The sequence below is a fragment of the Paramormyrops kingsleyae genome, chromosome 15 (assembly GCF_048594095.1).
Source record: "Paramormyrops kingsleyae isolate MSU_618 chromosome 15, PKINGS_0.4, whole genome shotgun sequence".
Lineage (NCBI taxonomy): Eukaryota > Metazoa > Chordata > Actinopteri > Osteoglossiformes > Mormyridae > Paramormyrops > Paramormyrops kingsleyae.
The window spans coordinates 11,594,944-11,614,892 of record NC_132811.1 but is presented as its reverse complement, the minus strand read 5'-3'; the positions used below and the strand labels follow the sequence as shown (position 1 = coordinate 11,614,892).

At 43.9% G+C, this 19,949-nt stretch overlaps 1 protein-coding gene across 2 annotated transcripts in view; it reads right to left on the bottom strand.

The window, feature by feature from the left end:
* LOC111854993 (contactin-associated protein-like 2) overlaps positions 1-19,949 on the bottom strand; it is a 314,095-nt gene that overhangs the window by 12,912 nt on the left and 281,234 nt on the right. For both annotated transcript variants that reach the window (XM_072700030.1, XM_072700031.1), the window contains 5 exons: positions 19,697-19,915; positions 14,009-14,245; positions 12,282-12,509; positions 10,325-10,458; positions 7,298-7,391 (listed from right to left, as the gene is read on the bottom strand). In XM_072700030.1, the coding sequence (XP_072556131.1) occupies positions 7,298-7,391; positions 10,325-10,458; positions 12,282-12,509; positions 14,009-14,245; positions 19,697-19,915 (912 nt within the window). The remainder of the gene's footprint in view (positions 1-7,297; positions 7,392-10,324; positions 10,459-12,281; positions 12,510-14,008; positions 14,246-19,696; positions 19,916-19,949) is intronic.

Below are 19,949 nucleotides of genomic sequence, written 5' to 3'. Positions count from 1 at the left end.
TGCTGCGCATTGCTGATGTGTCCCAGGAGATCATGTCTTTCCTTGGAACGGTGCCTGGCAGATTTTCTTACAGCCAGGTTCAAAGGTGTTCTATATTCTGCTGTACAATTCAAAGCTATTTCTCGGTCGACTTTGAAACAGATTTTTTTTCCTCTCTGCGGCACTCGGATTCAGATGGATATGGGGGATACGCCCAGGCTTTGCATGTCTAAGCGCTCGTGCTGTTAAAGGTGTGCATCTTCATGTCTTCCAGATGGTGGACATCTATAGGTTATGTGGTTATCTGCACCCCTCTGCCACGAAATAACAGGTGATATCCACACAGCTGTGCTGTTTTGTCCATCGACCATTGGTCTTTTTGTGTTTCTATTTAATCTTCTCAGCTTTAGTTAGTTGAAGGTGGAAACCAATTTAAGGAAGACCCAGTGTCTCTGGATTTCAGGCTTTGTTCATGTCTGCTGGCTCTGCGTGTGTGAGCAAGGTCACTGCCTTTGTTCACTGAATGCCATGATTTCACTTGATAACAGATACTGAGTACTGATATAATTACACAATAGTGCCAATTAATATAATGTGCCTAACTAATAGTACACAACATGTAAATAATGATTGAATTGCATTTAATTTTTGGAATTGCTTTCATGTGATAATACGTAGTTTCCCAATAACATCATGCAATTACATTGTTTCCCTATAAGAGCATAACCATATCTGTCCACCCATCCTTTTTCCATAACTACCCATCCAGTAGGGGGCACCGGAAAACTCCAGCTTATCCCTGGAAGCCTAGGGTATGAGGTAGAGGAACAAGCCGGACGTCTTGGAACCGAATGACATGAGTATGTAAATTGACTCATGGGAAATGATCAAAATGTAAGTTCAGCAAACAGCTTCAGAGCAATAATGTTAGAAAGACTTCAAAGCTGTGAGGTTGCTGAACACTGAGAGATTTATTTCCATTCCGCACTACATGACAGGTGTCCCGGGTTTCCTAGCATTAGAGGAAATTTACAAATTCAGGCTGGCTGTCCAACCCCACTCAGGTGAGAGTAACAGGGTCACCGGTGAGCGCCGAATGCAGATCAGCAGGACCGATGTGCCACAGGTCAATTTAATTAGCAAGAGCGCTTTTCTGCAGTTTACGCAATTCATGCCTTTTACTCACAATCGAACTGTCAGAGCCCCCGCTGCCCTCCCCCATTACCATTCCATTTGCTCATCAAGCCAAGCTGCCTCTGGTAACCGGTGCTGTGGTGACAGACCCCAGGATGTTATTCTTAAAATGCTTTAATATTCCCTTGAATGAAACCCCGACGTTATTAAAAAATGATTTCGGATGGCCCTTACGCTCTCATTTATGGAAACGAGTTGACCTTGGTATTTTTACCCTTATGTGACTGCATCTGGTGGGTGTTGTGCGAGTACGAGTGTCCAATGACAACGTGACCTGCAGTATTAATGACGATTTGTGCAGCTGGTATTGGGTGAGTGACAGGACGGCCCCTTCCTTTTGACTTGGGCTCACTGTGTACTCCTGGGATGACAGTTTCACCTTGGCACCCCCCCACAGAGGTCTGTGGAGTAACAACACAGCTGTTTCCAAGCTGACAGAGACTCTTAGTTCTCAGGCGAATGTGAGCCTGCTTCCCACTCCCGCTTTCATCTCTGCTACAGAGGCAGGCTGACATCATGCCCCGGGGTAATCATATTTAGGACCAAAGGGCTCCTTGGCATGGATGCACCAAGCTAAGAACGCCAGGAGCGAGTTCCATCCAACCGCTCCAGTCTTCTCATGGCTCGCCTACTTAGCTCAATCGGTAAGCCGGTCCCTATCGTATTCTAATTTATTCATGTCTCTCATTCGAAATCATCGGTCAACCACGTCAAAAGTAACCGTAAGAAGAAACACCAACATTCACGGTTACGAAGAGGCTTAATTTACTGTATTCTAATCTGGCTTTTGAAACGCAAACACTGGGAAGTCAGGCTCACTGAATCACTGAAATAGAAAATTACAGACAATCTAAATTAGAGGCACCGGTACAATCAACCACATGGAGATACGACCTACGAATGTGTGTCTTTTTCAAGAGAAATTCAGCAGACAAAAACATTGGTGGGTCGTAAGCAAATCCATCCGTGTATAACAGCCAGGTGGCAACAGCAAAGAAACTCGATGCAAGGGCTCCATCTATTAGCGTGGGGAAGGCAGAGCAGGTGACGCCGGTTACGGAGGGGATGCACAATCTGTAGGGCGTGCTCCTGTCAGCAAGTCACCGAAAGCGCTTCTCCATTTCACGCTGGTCCAAAGCACTCACACTGGTTTTATCCCTCTTCTTCTCAAACATGCCTGGCTCCTGCGTTGTCACGAGCTTCCACCCACTGTCAGAATTCCAGTGACATCACATGTTATTTTTTCCTCTGTGAGGCAATAAGGAAAACTAATCTCGGACATGTCAGAAACATTGCCAGCGGATATCTGTTACGGATACAGTGCAACTACTATGCTGTAAGAGATATAATTGAATAAACCCACAAAGATGTGAGACACAAACCCAATGTTTGTGCCCAGATCGAGCGATGATGAGTCAACCTGAATGAAGCCACTATTCCGTGGGACATTTTCTAGACAAGAGTATGCATTAATTAAGTTAAGGACATTTCTATCCATGCTAATGACTCTTCTGTTTTCCCTTCACTTTCTCTCTCTCTCTCTCTCTCTCATTTTTCAAATATTTTCTTCTTAAAACGGGTCACTATTGACAGCAGTTTTTGATATCATCTTATAGGCAGGCTGGCAACCTCTGTATATTCTGTCAGACTTCACCCTCATCTCTATGCATGAATTCATGCCGGATTACTCACAAATTTCATAAACAGCAAGCAAAAGTCAGCCCCCCCGCGCTCAGCGCCTGTTAGGCACTGTTCCGGGTTCTCGCTTATCAAACGTGCTTCATTGCCGCTCCTTTATTCCCACAACGCGAGAGGCCACTGCCACAGCCTACAGCAGTGTGTTCCTTCACCATGGTAACGCAAAGGTGCTCATAGGTGCTGCCGCCGCTTAACGGGGAGAAGCAGATTGAAGGTTCTCCCATGTATACAGAAACGATCGCCGGTCAAAAGATACCCAGCTAAGGCGGTTAAAGGCTTCGCTGATCATTCTGGAACATCACTGGGCTGCATATTTAATACTCTCAGTTACGCGTTACCTCTGGCTTAAAGATCCAAGCTTTGTTCAACACAAAAACAGCATTTAATGAGAAGATGCTTGTTTTAAAGCTGCCAGAACGTTTGAGAAGTTGCACAATAGCTAAACAAATTTAGCAGAGCCTTGACATATGTCATAAACTGGAGCTTAGAAGCTTTCTCTGAGACAGGGGTCTACATTCCTATTTTTATTTTTGTTCAGTAGCGAGTAGCAGACAGACTGTCAGTATTTTCTGATTGGCCCGTAAGTTGCCAGATTGGGTGAACCTGCTCCATCCGATTCTTTGGGAGTCTGGGGGTCAAATAAGTGTAGGGGTCACCCACAATGTTAAGAGTTTTACGGCATGCCCCAATATCCACACCACCTATGTACACAGCAGGTAAAGGACATGTAATATTTTCTTCTATATATTTATATATTTATATATCTATATATTTATACTTCTATTTAAGTCACCAAAGACATGTATATGCTACCCAAAAGAGGTTGCTATTTAATTTCTCATAAGAGAACAAATAGTGTTTTCTCACTCATAAATTTGCTATTGACATCCTTTCTTTTCGGATAAATTTAACATCATTTATATTTCATACAAAAACCACAGGCTTAATGTGATACAGATTCACAGTAGATCAAATTGAAATTGATTTCATTTTAATCGATGGCCTGCACATTTTTTTCCGAGCCTCGATTATAGATAGAAACTGATGATTTACAAACAAAAGTATACAATCGTGTTCGTATTTTATTACCCTGTCATTAATAAGGAAAAAGATTACATTACTTAACTGCATGGCGGCTTTAAATAATATCCTGGAAAATGACAGGCAGGGAAAGCAAATCTACACTGGTTGACTTATTCAGAAACTGGTAATGAGCAGCATTTATGATGTGACACTGATGTGATACTGATGTGACATCTTGTGCAAGGGAATGCAAATAATCTCAGAAAATTGCCGGCAATTATTAGTGAATAAAAGGTTTCCTCCTTATCAGTGGTTACCCTGTAAAACACCAGTGATCAGAGAGAAAAAAAACCTGCATGTGAGACAGACCATTTCTGACTTCAAAGGTCTTTCTGGTGACAGCCAGGATTATGGTGAAGGGACAGCAAAGGCTGATGAGGAAATCGTCCCAGGCCACTTGTCCATCATTCAGAAATGAGGTTTAGCGGATTTCGCAGGGGACTGCACCAGGCAGTACTAGCCGAAACCCGTGTGGAACCCCGGGACTGTTTCATTGCCGGCGCCCCCTGAAATCGGCTCGCTAAGTCGGCGCTCCCTCAGAAGAAGGCTGCCTAACTGACACGTGTAGCAGGTCTACAAATCAATACTGCTGAAACACTACGTAGTAACTGATTTAGTTTCAGACACAGGAAGTGGAGAGAGGCGAGTAACATGCATAAAAAAAACATTAACAATCACAATGAGGACGTGACTGTACACACCAATGAACCACAGGAATTGTTTACAGGTCTCCCAAATGGGCTGCCATAGCCTCGATGACAACTCCAGGGTGTGGCCAATAACTTCACTCTTTGAGTGGCGTCCTCTGGAGCACAGTGGGCCTGTTTTATTCATGCCACCCTATTCCCAGACTTTAATCATTAATACGGTACTGCAGACACTGATATCCTGAACAAGGGATGCCTTCTCAACTCTGACAGTTATGACTCACTGAGCATCAGGTGACCGGAAAAAAAAACAGGACATAAAACAAAGACTCTCTGCTGGTGAGAGATCGTGAAGGAATGTGGGAGGAAACCTGAGAGATGCCAAGGGCTCCTCCACGCAGTGCGGAGGCAAAGGAGAGCTGCTCTTTGGTAGACAGGAAGTGATGTCGTGGCTGGAGTGGGCATGACTACACAGAATCCATCAACTGAATCACCACAGAACAGCCTCATAAATGCCATTCTCAGTGCTTACACCATAAAATTGAATGAATAAAGATTAGGGTGCACCCATTTGCATGTTACCACTTTAGGTTCTGCGGGCCGTCCCAAGATTCCCAGGATGCAGCTGGAAATGTAGCTGCAAGACCCAGACTGGGAGTCGGTTCTTCAACGTCAAAACTAATGAACTCGGGAGGAGCTAAAATAGGACCTATTTTCTCTCTGTAATCTCTGAAAAAAAAACATTTGTAAACAACCGTCACCTCCCGTTATGAGTTGGGATGGTCACAGGGAAACCACGGCCGTCCTAGAGTAATGATTCCGTGGCTTGATTATTGGTCTCTGGGCGTGTGGTGGAGGTCATGATTCTGACACTGCATCTCTAATAAATCTCAGTGCCACTGACAGTTTGGCAGGTGGTCTGTGCAGCCGCTCAGATCTAGCTCAGCACCACAGATCCCCTGAGCTCCCTCCCACACACGATGAGGCAAGTTATCAAGCCAATAGACTTTCACCCTCTTGGTGAACAGTCACCTTTACTGCTTTATGACTTTCTTGAGGGGTGATGCGATAAGGCTATCACTTTTGAAACAATTTTCTTCCAGAACACCTAAATTGTAATAAAAGGCTGTCCTTGCATAGTAGTGACAAAAATGCCAAAATGTGAAAAAAACATCTCAATGTCATAAAATAACTTCACCAGATAATCATTTCACTTGCGCTGCTGCTTATTCCGTGAGAAATGCGTCTTCCTCCAGCACACGCTAACGTTTAGAGACCTTTGGTCTGTGTCTTACGTTAGAGAGTATTGAGATGTTGATTATGTGCACATTATTGAGAAACAGGTATAAGGTGGGAAAAAAGCCCCCCACCCAAGACCAGTGATTCCCAATCCGGTCCTTGGGGACCCACAGACAGTCCATGTTTTCGCTCTCTCCTACCTCCGTAGCAAAACATGTGGTCTGTCTGGGAGCAAGCTGGGAGGGAACAAAAAACGTGGACCGTCTGTGAGTCCCCATGAACCGGATTCGGAAACACTGCCCTAGACAGTTGGCATGTCCCAGCACCCACTGGGCCCCTGAATCACTGGGGATTTCCTTCCCATTGACGGCACCCCTGCTGGGAATCCCGCAGTCCATGTGACAGATGTAGGTTGTGTCCTTTAATCATTTATGTTGCGCTCTGCATTAATTTTACCTCTCTTATTGCTAACAAGCAACACTTATGCTAGGAGAAACCTCTTTCATTGCGAAAATGAAGATACCATCTCTCATGCACGGCAGATGATGAGTGTTGACTGAAAACAGAAGCACACTTTGGTACGACCTCTCAGATCTGTCCAAGCGTGCTCAGCTCAGATTAGTCCAGTTGTTCCACTATTCAGAGATCGGTGTTATAACAGTAAACCGGAGAAAATCGTTTCTGAACTGCTAGCCATGCAGGAATCTTCTGGACACAATCATCTCAAAGTAATGCAATAAAGCACGGGAGGTGACCTGCTGGTGCACCTCTGACACTCGATCAATGCAGAACTAAATACAAGGACATTCAATCCTTACAAGGATCAGTGACAATTCCTTACCGGACTGTGCACTGCCATCCTATTGTTGATGCAATCACAACATAGCACTAATTACACTCCATGTTGTGAGTGTGAAGACTTGACTCTTCGTGAACACAGAGTCACAGAAAATGTTGATTAGAGGGTGGATTGAGGTGAGTTTTTTTAACCAGGACTCTCTGCATATATTGTGCAAGTTATCTGAGCAACACGTCATACTACATCATTGATCTCAGGCTCTCCTTTCTCTCAAATACACAGCAAACTCATTTTTATAATGCATACAATTGGTTACAGATGTGTAGGCCGGCAGTAGATTGTTAAATAATTTTGGACAAAGAAATCCAGTTCTTTAATCACTACACCCCCTCCTGCTCATTTGTGTTCATAACAGCTAAACAGATGTTAGCAACAAGGCATGTTTCAGCTCCGCACTGCAGATTCTTTGCAACAATAACCAGCCAACAAACAAACAACACAATTTTCCCATCAAGGAAGCAGAAATTGCCCCTACTAAATATTCATCTTTTTACACAGCACACAATGATTTGTTTTAATCAGTATCTGCTAGCTAATGCAATTATCCACCGTGACAGCTGTTGTCAACATCTTAAATAAATAAATAAGGCGCACTCACCGAAAACTTTGCCGAGGAAGAGAGTCTTGGCGAGGTTAAACTGCGTGTCTGACGTGTCGGGGAGGCTGTAGCTGACTGGAGGGTAGTGGTCCACCTGTGCAAAAGAGTTCCACATCATCTCTGACCTCCACACATGCAGGGGCAGACTGTATAACTGCCTTAGTCGGCTTCCCATCTGCTCAGAACGGAACTGGTCACAGCTGAAGGGTTTATCTGGACCTAGATCCAGATCTGGATACGGCACAAGAAGATGGTGATACCACAGTGTCATCAGAGTGGAGCATCACTCCAGGAGACCGTCACCTGACCTTGTAGGTGAAACACAACATCATATACACTCCGTGGTAATGAACCTAAAGTAGTTTAATCAGTACCTTTGCTTTTTAACACAAACAGCCTGGTCCTCCAAACAGCTACTGTTTGGCTGCATATGAATACAAATGGAACAAAGATAGAGATTCCGTTATTGTTTAGCTGAGCATTATATGTGTGATCTAAGCGATTTTGAGTGTGGTGTGTTTATTGGGGCCTGACGTGGTGGATACAGCATCTTAGAAATAGCTGCCCTCCTGGGATTTTCATAGAATGGTGTGAGAGAGAATAGACTTGTTAAAGCATAGAGGAAAGGCCGCAAGCAGAGTTTATTATAATAGTGGTGTACACAAAAGCTCCTCTCAATAAACAAGGCAACAACCCTTGAAGTAGTTAGTGGGTAGTAACAGATACTTTATTAGGGGTACCTAATAAAGTGGACACTGAGTGCATATTATATAAAATGGACAAAATGGACATTCAATGTAAGAAATAAGTAATAATAGCATTACAAGTAAAAATAAAAATAATCTGTTTGCAAACGTGCACCATACAGAAATAGATGAGTGGATTGGAATGAAACTGACAGAAAGAAGCAAGGGCTATCCATCACTCACGGGTCTATAGCGCCTCACAATGCACAAAAATGGCACAACCCTGAAAAGTTAATTTGTCCACATACATGGTACTTTGGTGCCACCTTGTGGCTGTATCGCATTCCTACAATGTAATTTTTTTTTTTTATATATTTTAGGAGAACATAAAAAACTGAGAAAAAGAGATTTCATACAGTCATCTGCAAAGCCCTGTTTTACAGGAATCATAAATCAGGTGCTAAAAATCCATGGCAAAATGATGAAAATCTAGAGTAAACAACATTTTTTTTTAACTCAGAATCTTAATCTGATCAATCACGGATGGGATTTTCATGTGGCGAAGCTGGAGTTTACTTGACATGTTTCACCATACCAGAATAAAATAGGACAACACGACGACTCTTTCATATCCTGGCGACATTAATGGGCTGAAATATTCAATACATTACTCATTTCACCAAAGTTTCAAGCAGCAAATTCCTACTACATTTCTCAGCACGGCTGTGTAAGAATCTTCCTCCAGGCCAACCCGGCTACCCACTACCATCTATGACTAACCAGTCCAGTCAGTTTAATGGCTCCCCTTTGAATCGACTTGGGTGCATTTCCAGGAGCTGTACCCAACCTCCACCCTACACGCATCATCACCCTTCAACCTGATTCACCCCATCTGCCCCCCAACCAGCAAGCACTCTCCTGAGCGAGGGAGTGAATTTGATTCCACTGCTCCATCTCTGAGGAACAATACAGGCCATTTCTGGAGAATAATGTCAGGCGATTAAAGGGCTTTCAGCTTGCTTACCTTCATCCAGGGAGAGAAATTGGCCACCTCACAAATAAAAGCCCTTAACTGCACCCCTAGCCTCCGTTTTGGGTACACACCGTGCATGACACCCTCGTGGTAACTGATCAGTCCGACACAGGAAAGAGGTGAGGAAATGGTGAGATGAGTGCTGGACAGAAGCATCAAGAGAAAGAGCATCACCTACAGCACTGTCAGCCAGGAGCGGCATTCGCAATAATAATTAACAAGTAATAAACAAAGCAAGTAAGGTCTAGAGGCATTACCAGAACAAATAAAAGCCTTTTCCAAAAAGAGTGTCCTTTTACCTTCATTCAGTCTGTCTCCATTTCTCTGTAATGCTGTGTATTTCAGGACCATGAAATGAGTTTTGCGGGGGGGTCGGGGGCAGCTGAGTGGCTAATTCAGGTGTGGGGGCATGGATTCAGAATGCACACAGCAAGTGGGGGGTGGGGGGAGTTATGTTACCTACAGAGGGCCCTCAGAAAATTGCCGTCACGGTTTTAAATCATTGTGCTGCCAGAGTGCCCCTGAGGCGCATGGCCAGACTATGGATGCTTTCGTGGGGGGGGATCAAAGCGGGATCAAAAGGGCCTGCAGGAGAAGGGATGTTCAGACGGGTGGGCAGGAACCTCGGCATAAAAGCTCAGCCTCAAACGGGCTGTTATATAGATCTATTTATCAGACACTTTTGTCCAAAGTGAGGTACAGATAGGAAAAGCTTGGAATCAGACAGCAGGGTGAGCCAGCATCAGCGCCACAAGCAGTTTGGGTTAAGGACCGTACTCTGACATGAATACTCTGTCAGAAACAAAATATGAACCTATGAACCAGACACAGATTCCTAACCCAATGAATTACACAGCGCCTCATATATAACACACAAGGCCTTAGCTTTGAAAAGTGGAGCAAGCAGTATGTGTATGTGGAAGCCATCTGAATGAAGGACCAAAGACCCAAGAGGCAGAAGGAAAAGCAAGAGACAGGGAGGGCTCCCTAGGCAAGGAGGAAGACATACAGAACATTTACATTTATCTTTATGGAATTTGGTAGACGGCCTGAGTCAGAGCCACTTACATGAATGCTTTGTAGTCAGCATCAGTGAATTCTTTACATTTTTTCTCCATAGAACCCGAGCTTAGAATGCCAGCAGTCTAATACAGAAGAAATGCAAACATCTACATACCCAACAAAGTGAAAAAACAAAATGATGGACAAGCTCTCCTCCAGCACTGAGACATTGATGTTGGAAGATAGACATGAACCGACAGTCCCACAGTGCGGCCTCCCGCCAGTAGAGGGCGCCCAACCGCATACCTGCAGCTGGATGCTTCTCCCCACCCTCGAGATGTTGACGGTGTGCGGCTGCCCGTTGGCTAGGTTGCGCTGATCCACATCGATGGTGAACGGCTCCCTCAGGCTGCCCAAGTTGTAACGGATCTCAAGAGTCCCTGTCAGGTAGGGATTGGGGGGGCAGAATGTCAGTGGACACCCAGGTAACTTGAGCACAAAACCTCCACTGTGATTGAGATACATTCAGATAGCAAATTCTTTTAAAATCCTCAGGAGTTTAGTATAGTGATGGGGAATCTTGTAAAAGCATTAATTTATTAGTAAATGTTACCTAAGGCGCGTTTGCTTTGCAGACTGATTTTTTTTTGTCAATTTGCATGTGACAAATAATTGCAACATCTAACTCTGGTTAATCATGACATCAGTGGGTTTCCTTCCCTATCATCCATATTTGTTTCTGGAGTATTTACTTCTCAAAATATATCTGGTACTCTGTTTCTCCATTGCCACCTGTCCAAGTGCTCTCACCCTGGATCCCAGTCCAGTACAGGGCACATATTCACCTTATGGTGGTTCTCAATTCCTGGCTCCCCCATGGCCAGAATGCATTCATTCCAGCCCGACCTTAATCAGGCTCACATGCTCCATAATAGGATAATAATGAATGTGGCAGGTTGAAAGCAGTGTGGGCTGGAATGAAAAGATTCTGGCAAGAGGGGCACCAGGAACAGGACTGAGTTGAGAACCACTGCCTTGTGGGAAATTTAGACATGACAATTCCCCTAAAATGCATTTAGAAGGGAGGAGGCAGGAAGTCCATACAGAAAGGGGGCTGATAATCAGTGGTGCGAGACTGCAAATGCAACCCCCTGATTCACTGCGCCATCCGCAATACATCCTTCCATCTTTTATTTCACAATAATAACTACCAAGGTACCTTACAATACATGCAGTTCCATGTCACGGGGGAAATCCAATGTAAATGAAAAGCTATTATCCTCAGGAGTAAAAAAAGAAAATATCAATTTGAGGAAAGCAGAGAAAGGTAACATCATTTCTGAATGATAATGGACGGGTCTTTTATCTGTGAGCAAACCTGAAAAAAAAAACTAATTAACATGGAAAAATAACAATTGCAACCTTTGCAAAGCAAATTAACGCAGAATTATAAAAGGCACCGAGTGATTCTCGGTGAATGATTTATATTGTCATGACAGTTCTGAAACCATTGTCTGGCTATAACTTTTTTAGGGATAACATAATAAAGAAATTATTACATTTCTATATAGTATCCACTCGTGACAGCCCATAATAGTTTTTCATATACAACAGGGGGCTATAGAAATGTTTACCAACCTATTTCCTGTCACAGCACACCTTCCATAAGGCAGTATCATGGAGCATCTACCGAACGGAACAGTATAGATTTTGAATTATTGATATGTTAACCAAATCATTGTGTGTCGAACGAGCAGGTGCTCAGGGAGTCCCGAATGAGGCACAATACCTGCATTGTGAGGGAGCATCATTTATGGCACTATGGTCATGTGGTTCGATTCCCTGAGGGTGATCCGGCTCACAGGATCCTCATTACTGAGAACCCGAGCGGCAGGACCAGGCCGAGGGGACACTCGTGTAACACCAGGCTGCGGCAGATGGACGGCCATTTCCGGAGGGTGGGACTGAAGCGTGTGTCTGCTTGGGGGGTCGCCAGCCGGGATGCCGAGGTGTTTCGTCGTGTGGTGGGTGCGGCAACGTGCTGCACCAATGCCTGCTCCCCAACCTGACCTAACCAAACTACCATGCTTATACCCTCTCTTCTACATGACTAGATGTCTACAAAACTCTCTATTTGTCTCCCCGGTGAGGATTTCGTGGAGATTTGGTGGAGAGGAGGGCCACAATTGCCATTTTGCCTTTTAAGCATAAAGAGGCTTCATTGATGGGACAGGAAGTGCTGAGAAAATCAGCTCCATCTCACCGTTGTGACGCAGCACCACGGCCAAGTAGTCCTGCGACCTGGAGCTGATGTAGACGAGTATGCTGGGGGCACTGGAAGTGCTGAAGCTGAAGGCGAGATCCTCCCCTGTCCAGTTGGTCTCTGTAGCCACATTCTGAGATAGACCCGTCGGGTCCTGGGACACGGCAGCGGTGTCAGAGTCCAAACTATACTTGATTAGGGTTCCCGCCTCGAAGAAACCGCCAATATCTGTAACCAAGGAAACAGTGGAGTGAGAACAGGTTTGACCCCCCTACCCCCCAATGTTTTTTCTGTAGGTGTAAGTGTCAATGTGCACATTAAGAAATCATTTTAGCTCATTGTATGTGTATGGGACCTAAAATGGGATCATTAGACCATTAGATCTAAATTAAATGAGATCATTTTTAAAATTAAACCGAGCAGAAGCACCGTCGTACACCAAGGATTCCAATTCTTCTTAGAAATGGACTCCGTTGGTCCAGAGCGAGTCGCTCTTTAATCCTTGTCTCTTGATGAATGATAAGGGCCAGTAGGACATAAGCTGACTTGCTAAAATATACTTAGGCCAAGTCAGGCTAACGTGGAACGAAATTAAAATGAAATGAAACAACCAGCAAAGTAAATCAGCTGAAAAATTGAAAACTTTTTTTTTACGCAGTCAAACGACTAAAGCACTCAGAATTTCAGTATTAATGTTATGGGCCCTGGCATTACATTTGGTTTGGTTTGCTGACCAAGTTACACAGACAAAACAAAGGCTTATTTTTCTGGGGGGAAACTGACTGTGAGAGAGCACCGTCGCTTACTGAGTTGTACGACATGACAGGGTGACAGAAGGTAGGAGTTATTTACAAGGGTAATTACTCCCGGTGTGTTAGAACAGGGGTAGAACAGGAGGCTACCAGGCTGGGCTAATGATGAAAAACTGACCCGGGGCTGCGGGGCTGCCAGGTGACCTGTGTCATTAATGTTCTGCAGCTCTGAAACAGGCTGCCATCCCATCCCGGATGCCCTGACTCTGGCCCCATGCCATCTAGGATTGGCTCTAGGGTAGCATGACCCTGTCCCGGATAATACAGCTCACTCACAAACACGTACCATTATCCTACCTGCTTTCTTCTTACAATTTTGTTTTTAGAATCTGACTGCACAGTTAATCTGACTGTGCGTATTATAAGCTGATCAAATTGTTATGGTAGTTGCCTGTGCCTGTGTTTATGTCTGTGTCCCCTAGGAGGCGCTGGAGGAAGCCTGGGGGGAAATATATATAAGAGCTTCCTGGGAGCAAAGGAAGAGGAGGGACCTGAACATGTCTCTCTCGCTCCCTCTGGTGTGGTGTGGTGTGTGTCGGGGGCCTAGACTGGCGTGTAACAAAATTTACTGTTGAAAACAAATACAGCAAATTTTATCCATCTATCCAGTCACTTATCGATCCATCACACAATTCCACATTATGTTCAATTTAGAGACACTAATTAAGCTAACCAAAGCTAACTAATTAAGCTAACCAGTTTTGGACTTCGGTAGGAAAGTGGAGGCCAGGAGGAAATCAATATGTCACAGGGGAGAACATGCAAACTCCACACCCACAGAGCGGAGGTGGGATTCGAACCCCCCAGTGGTGGAAGTGTGAAGCACCCGTGTCATAAACTCAGTCAAACAGTCGCTCGGTTACAACGCTGTGCGACATCACGACTGAGAATGGCAGCCGTGGGGTTATTGCCCACCTTTAGAGCAGAAGGGCCCATCGTAGGCCGTGACGGTGCAGTCGCATGCGTAGCCGTTGTACTTCTCCACGCACTTGCCGCCGTTCTGGCAGTAGATCCCGTAGCTGGTGCAGTGGCCGGAGCAGCCGGGTTTCACCCCGGGCGTGACCCTGGCCCTCTCCTCCAGGTCGAGCGTCACGCCGTTCATCTTCAGCGAGCGGATGCAACCGAGGAAGCCGCGCTGACCGCCGGCGGCACCTACAGGACGTTTCAGAGGGCGTCAGGCGGAGGACGGAGAGTAAACACGCAGCACGAGATCTGAAGGTGCTGTGAGAAAGTGCAGCACTGCAATTCCCTTGAGATACTAAAATATTACTCTATGATATGGAAACACATGTAATAGAAATACAGTGTATCTAATACATGTATCTGAGAGCTTAGGCTACACGTAACAGGTAGCACCATAATATAGCCGAATGCTAACAGCTGAAGACAGCCATACATTTAAAAAGGCAATAATTGTACTGCAATTGGACTCCATAACACAGCCCTTGGATCAGATTAAGAGGTGGGAGGCTGTAAACGGGGCACTGGATAGGTCAGTAATACAGGATAAGGTAAATAATCATAACCTACTGATGAGAGAGATTGCACAGCTCTTTCCACTCAGCCTATAGATCAGCTTGAATAGAGTCCCTTTTTGAAATATAGTCCTCTGCTGTATTCTGTAATTATAGAAGCCCGCCAATTTCAGGATGATACGGAGAGCACTGAGAACATTAATATATCTTTAGAATAGACTTTGAATGCCCTTACGGTGTTTCAAAGTGCAAATAAAATGCATAAATGAAGATGACAAGGAAGGCGGAGGAAAAATATCTCACATGCAGGAATAATAAGCAATGCTTCAAGTTTCCATTTATGGATGCGAAGAGGAAAAAAACAACTAATGTTGAATTAAAATGTAGGCTAAAAGCCTGATAGGAGACGCGTATGAGAAGCAGTGTTCTTAGGCATAATGTTAACATTCGACACTGCAGTTTAGTTTGATCACACAGGCTGTGCAATGGGCTCCTTTGTGTAGCCACTGTGATAATGATCCTTCTGGCTGTTAAACGAAATGAAATAAAGTCTGGAGATGGTTTATGCTGCCGGAGACGTGTTTCATTAACGGTAAACAGTGCATTGGATGCTGTGAAGGGTCTGCTATTAGTGTGGGGATATTCGGCGCCCGTGAATGCGAAATGCTGCCGAAAGTCACCCCCCCACGATTCATTGTGCAGAGGTAAAGTGGGTGTGTCCCGGCCAGGCGATAGGAGTGGGACTCCGTGACTCAAGGGTAAAGGTGGGCACAGCTGGTGATGGTCAGTCCGTGCCAATTGACAGAACTTTCCGTTTGACCTTGGAAAGATGTGATCCAAGGGCGCAACCAAGGCATATTCCCTGAATTCGGACACAGCTACTGTCTGTCCCATGATTACTATGCTTTAATTCCGTGTTTCCCAATTCAGTCCGGAGGGACCCACAGCGGTCCACATTTTTGCTCCCTCCCAGCTTCGGGTAAAAACATGGACTGTCTGTGGGTCCCCACAGGACTGGACTGGGAAACTGTTTCATCAGGCAGAAGCTGTGGACGGGTCATACTGGTAGATAATATCAGGAAGACAGCATTTGACAGTCTCTGACATAAGGGCTCAATCGTTAATAACTCCTTTGTTACACATAGTGATGGTAACATGCTGCCATTGGCAAAAACTCACACAGTGATGGAAATAGTTTGAGGTAAGACTTTTTCAGATAATAAAGAAACAGTCCGACAAGACAAACTGCTGTTTTACACTTCAGTGGTGTAGACCAAAAACATTTGGACGAGCTAGGTAGAGCCAGAACCACGTCTGACCCATGTACAGTGGGTCATTCATGGATACCATGCCGCCCCATCCACCATGAGACCCCCCCCCCCCCGGTTGGCTCAACGAGGCAATTCAGGGGCTTTGTAAATTCTAAGCAAAAACCCCTCCAAGGTAAGGATGGCAAAAAATAAAAAAAAATGTTGCAGAAAATTTGTTCTATTAAAGATAGAATGTCCTTGTACTTCTGCAGAAAGCTCTCCATCTCAACCACTGACACACCATTGATATTATCCAACCATGTAAAGACTAGGGGCCTGGTTCCAGAAAGTAGAATTTCGTGCTTAGCCGGATAACTTGAATTTAAGGTAGTCTGGGCTAAAGGTAAGTGAACAAAGATGAAGTCCATTTAGCCCAGACTACCTTAAATCTCACAAGTTATCCGGCTAAGCAAGAAATCCTGCTTTCTGAAACAGGCTCCTAGACTACGCGCACTCCTTTAGAAGATCATTTTAAGTCAACGACACAGAACACACAAAAGCTGCCTACTGTCCCGACAGACCCATGGGGCACCTTTTCGTGTGGAGTGCCATGGCAACACAGAAAGGACAGTGTAATGAGATGTGCAAGCGACAAATGGAAAAACACATGTGGGACAATTAACAGAAATCTGTGAAAAATACATGAACAGAGTATGTGAAATAACAGAAATGCAAGAAAATAAACCTGAGTATGAATCTCATGCAAATTGTTTATAGTACAAACATTTCAGATTTCATCATTTTGCTCAATGTGTCCCTGGGTCAACAAGGGAGGGGCATTCAATTCACTTATTTAACCAATCACTGTCTTCATCGTATGACATCACCACATTGGTCTGTTGTTTTTCTTCTCATTTTCAAACTCAAGGCTTCCAGAAATCCAACCAGCAGCTGTTTGTGGCTTAGCAGGTTAAGCCTCTGTCCTTGTGTTTTATTATTATTAATATTATTATTATCAGAGAAGACAGAGATGATAAGTGTTGATAAGTGATAGTTCAGGTCCAGAAAGTAAAAATCTTAAAATAAAGTAACAATTTTGTTTTAATCAACCAGCTGAGTACTCTGTGAGTATGACTCTTTATACTCAACTGGTTGATAGAAACAAAATCTTGGTCTGGATTTTTACTTTCTGGACTTAAACTATCCACCTCTGATTATTAGTATTATCATGAAATAAAGACATTGCATTTGCAGGCAAGCACATTCCTATATTTTGTCTGTGTTTATCCCTTAACAATAGGCATACACCATAAAACAGGTACACCCTGCTGCTTAACAGAAAACACTGGTTCTAATTAATGCAGTGATGTCATACGACGGTGACTGTGATTGGTTAAAGAAGTGAAACACAAGCCCCTTCCTGTCCCAGAGACACATCAAACTCAGTGAAATCAGGACGTACCATTAGCATTTCTGCTAAATAGACAAATGTGCTAATAGTTTGAATGAATGTGAATTTAAAATAAAACAAAAATAACAGCCCAGTGATATTGTAACATAAATGACGCTAAAAAACGCAACAAACGCAATAATCACGGACAGAAGAGAAAGGGCTGGACCGAACATACATCGCTTTTATCTCTTATATGCAAATATATTTCCCCTCAAGGGGTTAACAAAGAATTCTACACAGTGTACAAGCTTGAGTTTCCCATGAGATCGCTAATGATGTAAAACATTTGCTAGGGATTAGGATCAATAATATTTCATTTAAAGGCAAATCTCACTGGTCTGGGTCTTACTGGTAATGCCAGCAGTTTCATTCCAGGGATACAGTACAGGGACTTTGACAAAGGTTTAAATTGAATTTTTGTTCTTTTTGAGCTCAGAATCTTTGTTGATGAGACATTTTTGCGTAAATAACAAAATTGAATAAAAACAGAAAATGGTCATTTCGCATTATATTTTCATGGAACGTCGATCCAATTATTTTTCTATCATACGCTTTGATGTGGCCTGTTTCTACGGTACACGTGTTTTGAAAGACGATGGATGATGAAAGGGGGTGATATTTCCTCTAGATGTGAAACGTGTCAGTTAAACGTCAGTTAAACTCAGTACCGGAATTAACTATTTTAATTTTCATTCTTTTAAAACAAAGAAATTATATTTGAGAAACTTTGTTCTACAAAGAAGGATAAGAAGAGGATTTCACTGAATCTTCCCATTCTTGATGGATTAAAATTAATTTATTTAATATAATGAACTGGTACATGACACACCGAAATGAAAATGTAAAACCATTATTTTAGTTACATAATTTCTGCAAAAGCTAGAAGAATTGATAATACCTTCAAAGTCCCAATGAAATTAACAGTACAGACTAGAATCAGACCATTAATCACACATAATACGCAGAAATGCTGTGGTTACTGTCATACTGTATCTCATCCTCATCATGTTCTCCGCATGAACATTGTTGGGTTGGAATTGTGTACAGTATATATTATCACTCATGTGTATTCTTATGAATGTATAACTTGTTTTACATGGCAACTGTGTAAATGCTTAACAGTAATTTTCTATCATGTGCAGCAGACGAGCCCACCTCTGCTGTACGTTCTGTTGTTCCTATTTCCACTCCCACTTCCACATCCCATTCTATCCCACTCGAAATGTTGTTCACACCCACAATGTAACCTGATCACCTTAAAGTATAAATAAACCCTCTCGTGGTGCCACACCCTTGTAGCTACACTGCGGTGTGCACCCTTGCAAGTAAAACAGCGCGTGTCTCATACTCTGTGGGCCAGCAGCCGGGGGGGGGGGGGGGGGCTGATCACTCTCTCCGACAAACATCTATGCACAAATATCACCATGTTGCATGCTACACTGCTTATATCTCCCTGTTGAACCAATAAAATATTCACTGTGAACACAACCTAATAACACAATTATTTTTCCCGTTCAAATAGCCTTTAATTTCAGATCTAGGGAGTTTGTCTAATGATAAATAGAGCTACAACCACAGTAAATGCTAATTACAATTAATAGGAATTGCAGTAGTATTAATTGCAATTGTAATTAGTAATTTGATATTTATTACTGTGGTATTTGTCAGTTGGCAATGCTCATGATAGTCTTAAACATGCTTGATTTTCAATATTTAAATTCCACTGATTCACATGCCTGCACTGCCCCTGGCAGACAGTAGTTATTTTCCAGAGCTCTAACTTTGAGGCAAGGAATGCTGTAGCATTATGGACCTCCTGGGCCCAGAGAGCTACTGGCAGAGATTCCCAAGCCTACTCAGTCAATGAATCTTTCAAGATCTGACTGATGCGCTCCCACTCTCACTTTTATGGCACACTTTGTGCCATAAAATGAGTGCTTGCTTTGTTGGATCATGTACAGAATTTTTTTATGTTTACTCTTTCTCGATTGCTCGCATTGCCCACAATGTGCTACTGACCATCTTTGAGGGCACCAGTGTTCCTAATGCTCGTGAACCGATCAATTTTTGTTCTGCCCTTAGAACACTTTTGTATAAGTAAAACTTCCATGAGTGTTCTTAAAAGCCTTAAACACAACAATGATTTCAAACAAAGGTTATGGTTATGGAGAAATTTGTTGGTTTAGAAAGAGTCTTCTCAGTCAATCAACCAATCTCCGTCCCTGCACCGATTTCTTTCAGACTGCTTTCAGCCCCAGACCTTGACCTTGTTCGAGCAGTTAGATAACACCCAGTGGATGTATGTTTTCTCTTGTGTCCGAGTGTGGAAGCTGAAAGCTAGCAGTACAGAGCCAGAGACAGGGGTGAGAACGAGTCACATGACTTCTGGTGGAGTGTGTGTGCGCAGTCTTGGGGGCAGACTTACCCACGTACAGCTGGCTGTAGAGCTCCAGACGGGTGTGTCCCTGAGGAGGTGCCAGACGCACCTCCTTGTACTGCTGGTCCAGCTGCAACACGGCCTCCTTCACATTACGCTCGGCACTGACCCGGTGCCACTGGTCATCATTGAGGAGGGTGGGCGACTGGACATTCAGCTCCACCGGCCCATTGCCCACATCGAAGGAGAAGGACACCATATTACGGGCTGCGGGGGGTGAATAGACAGTTGGCCGTTACTT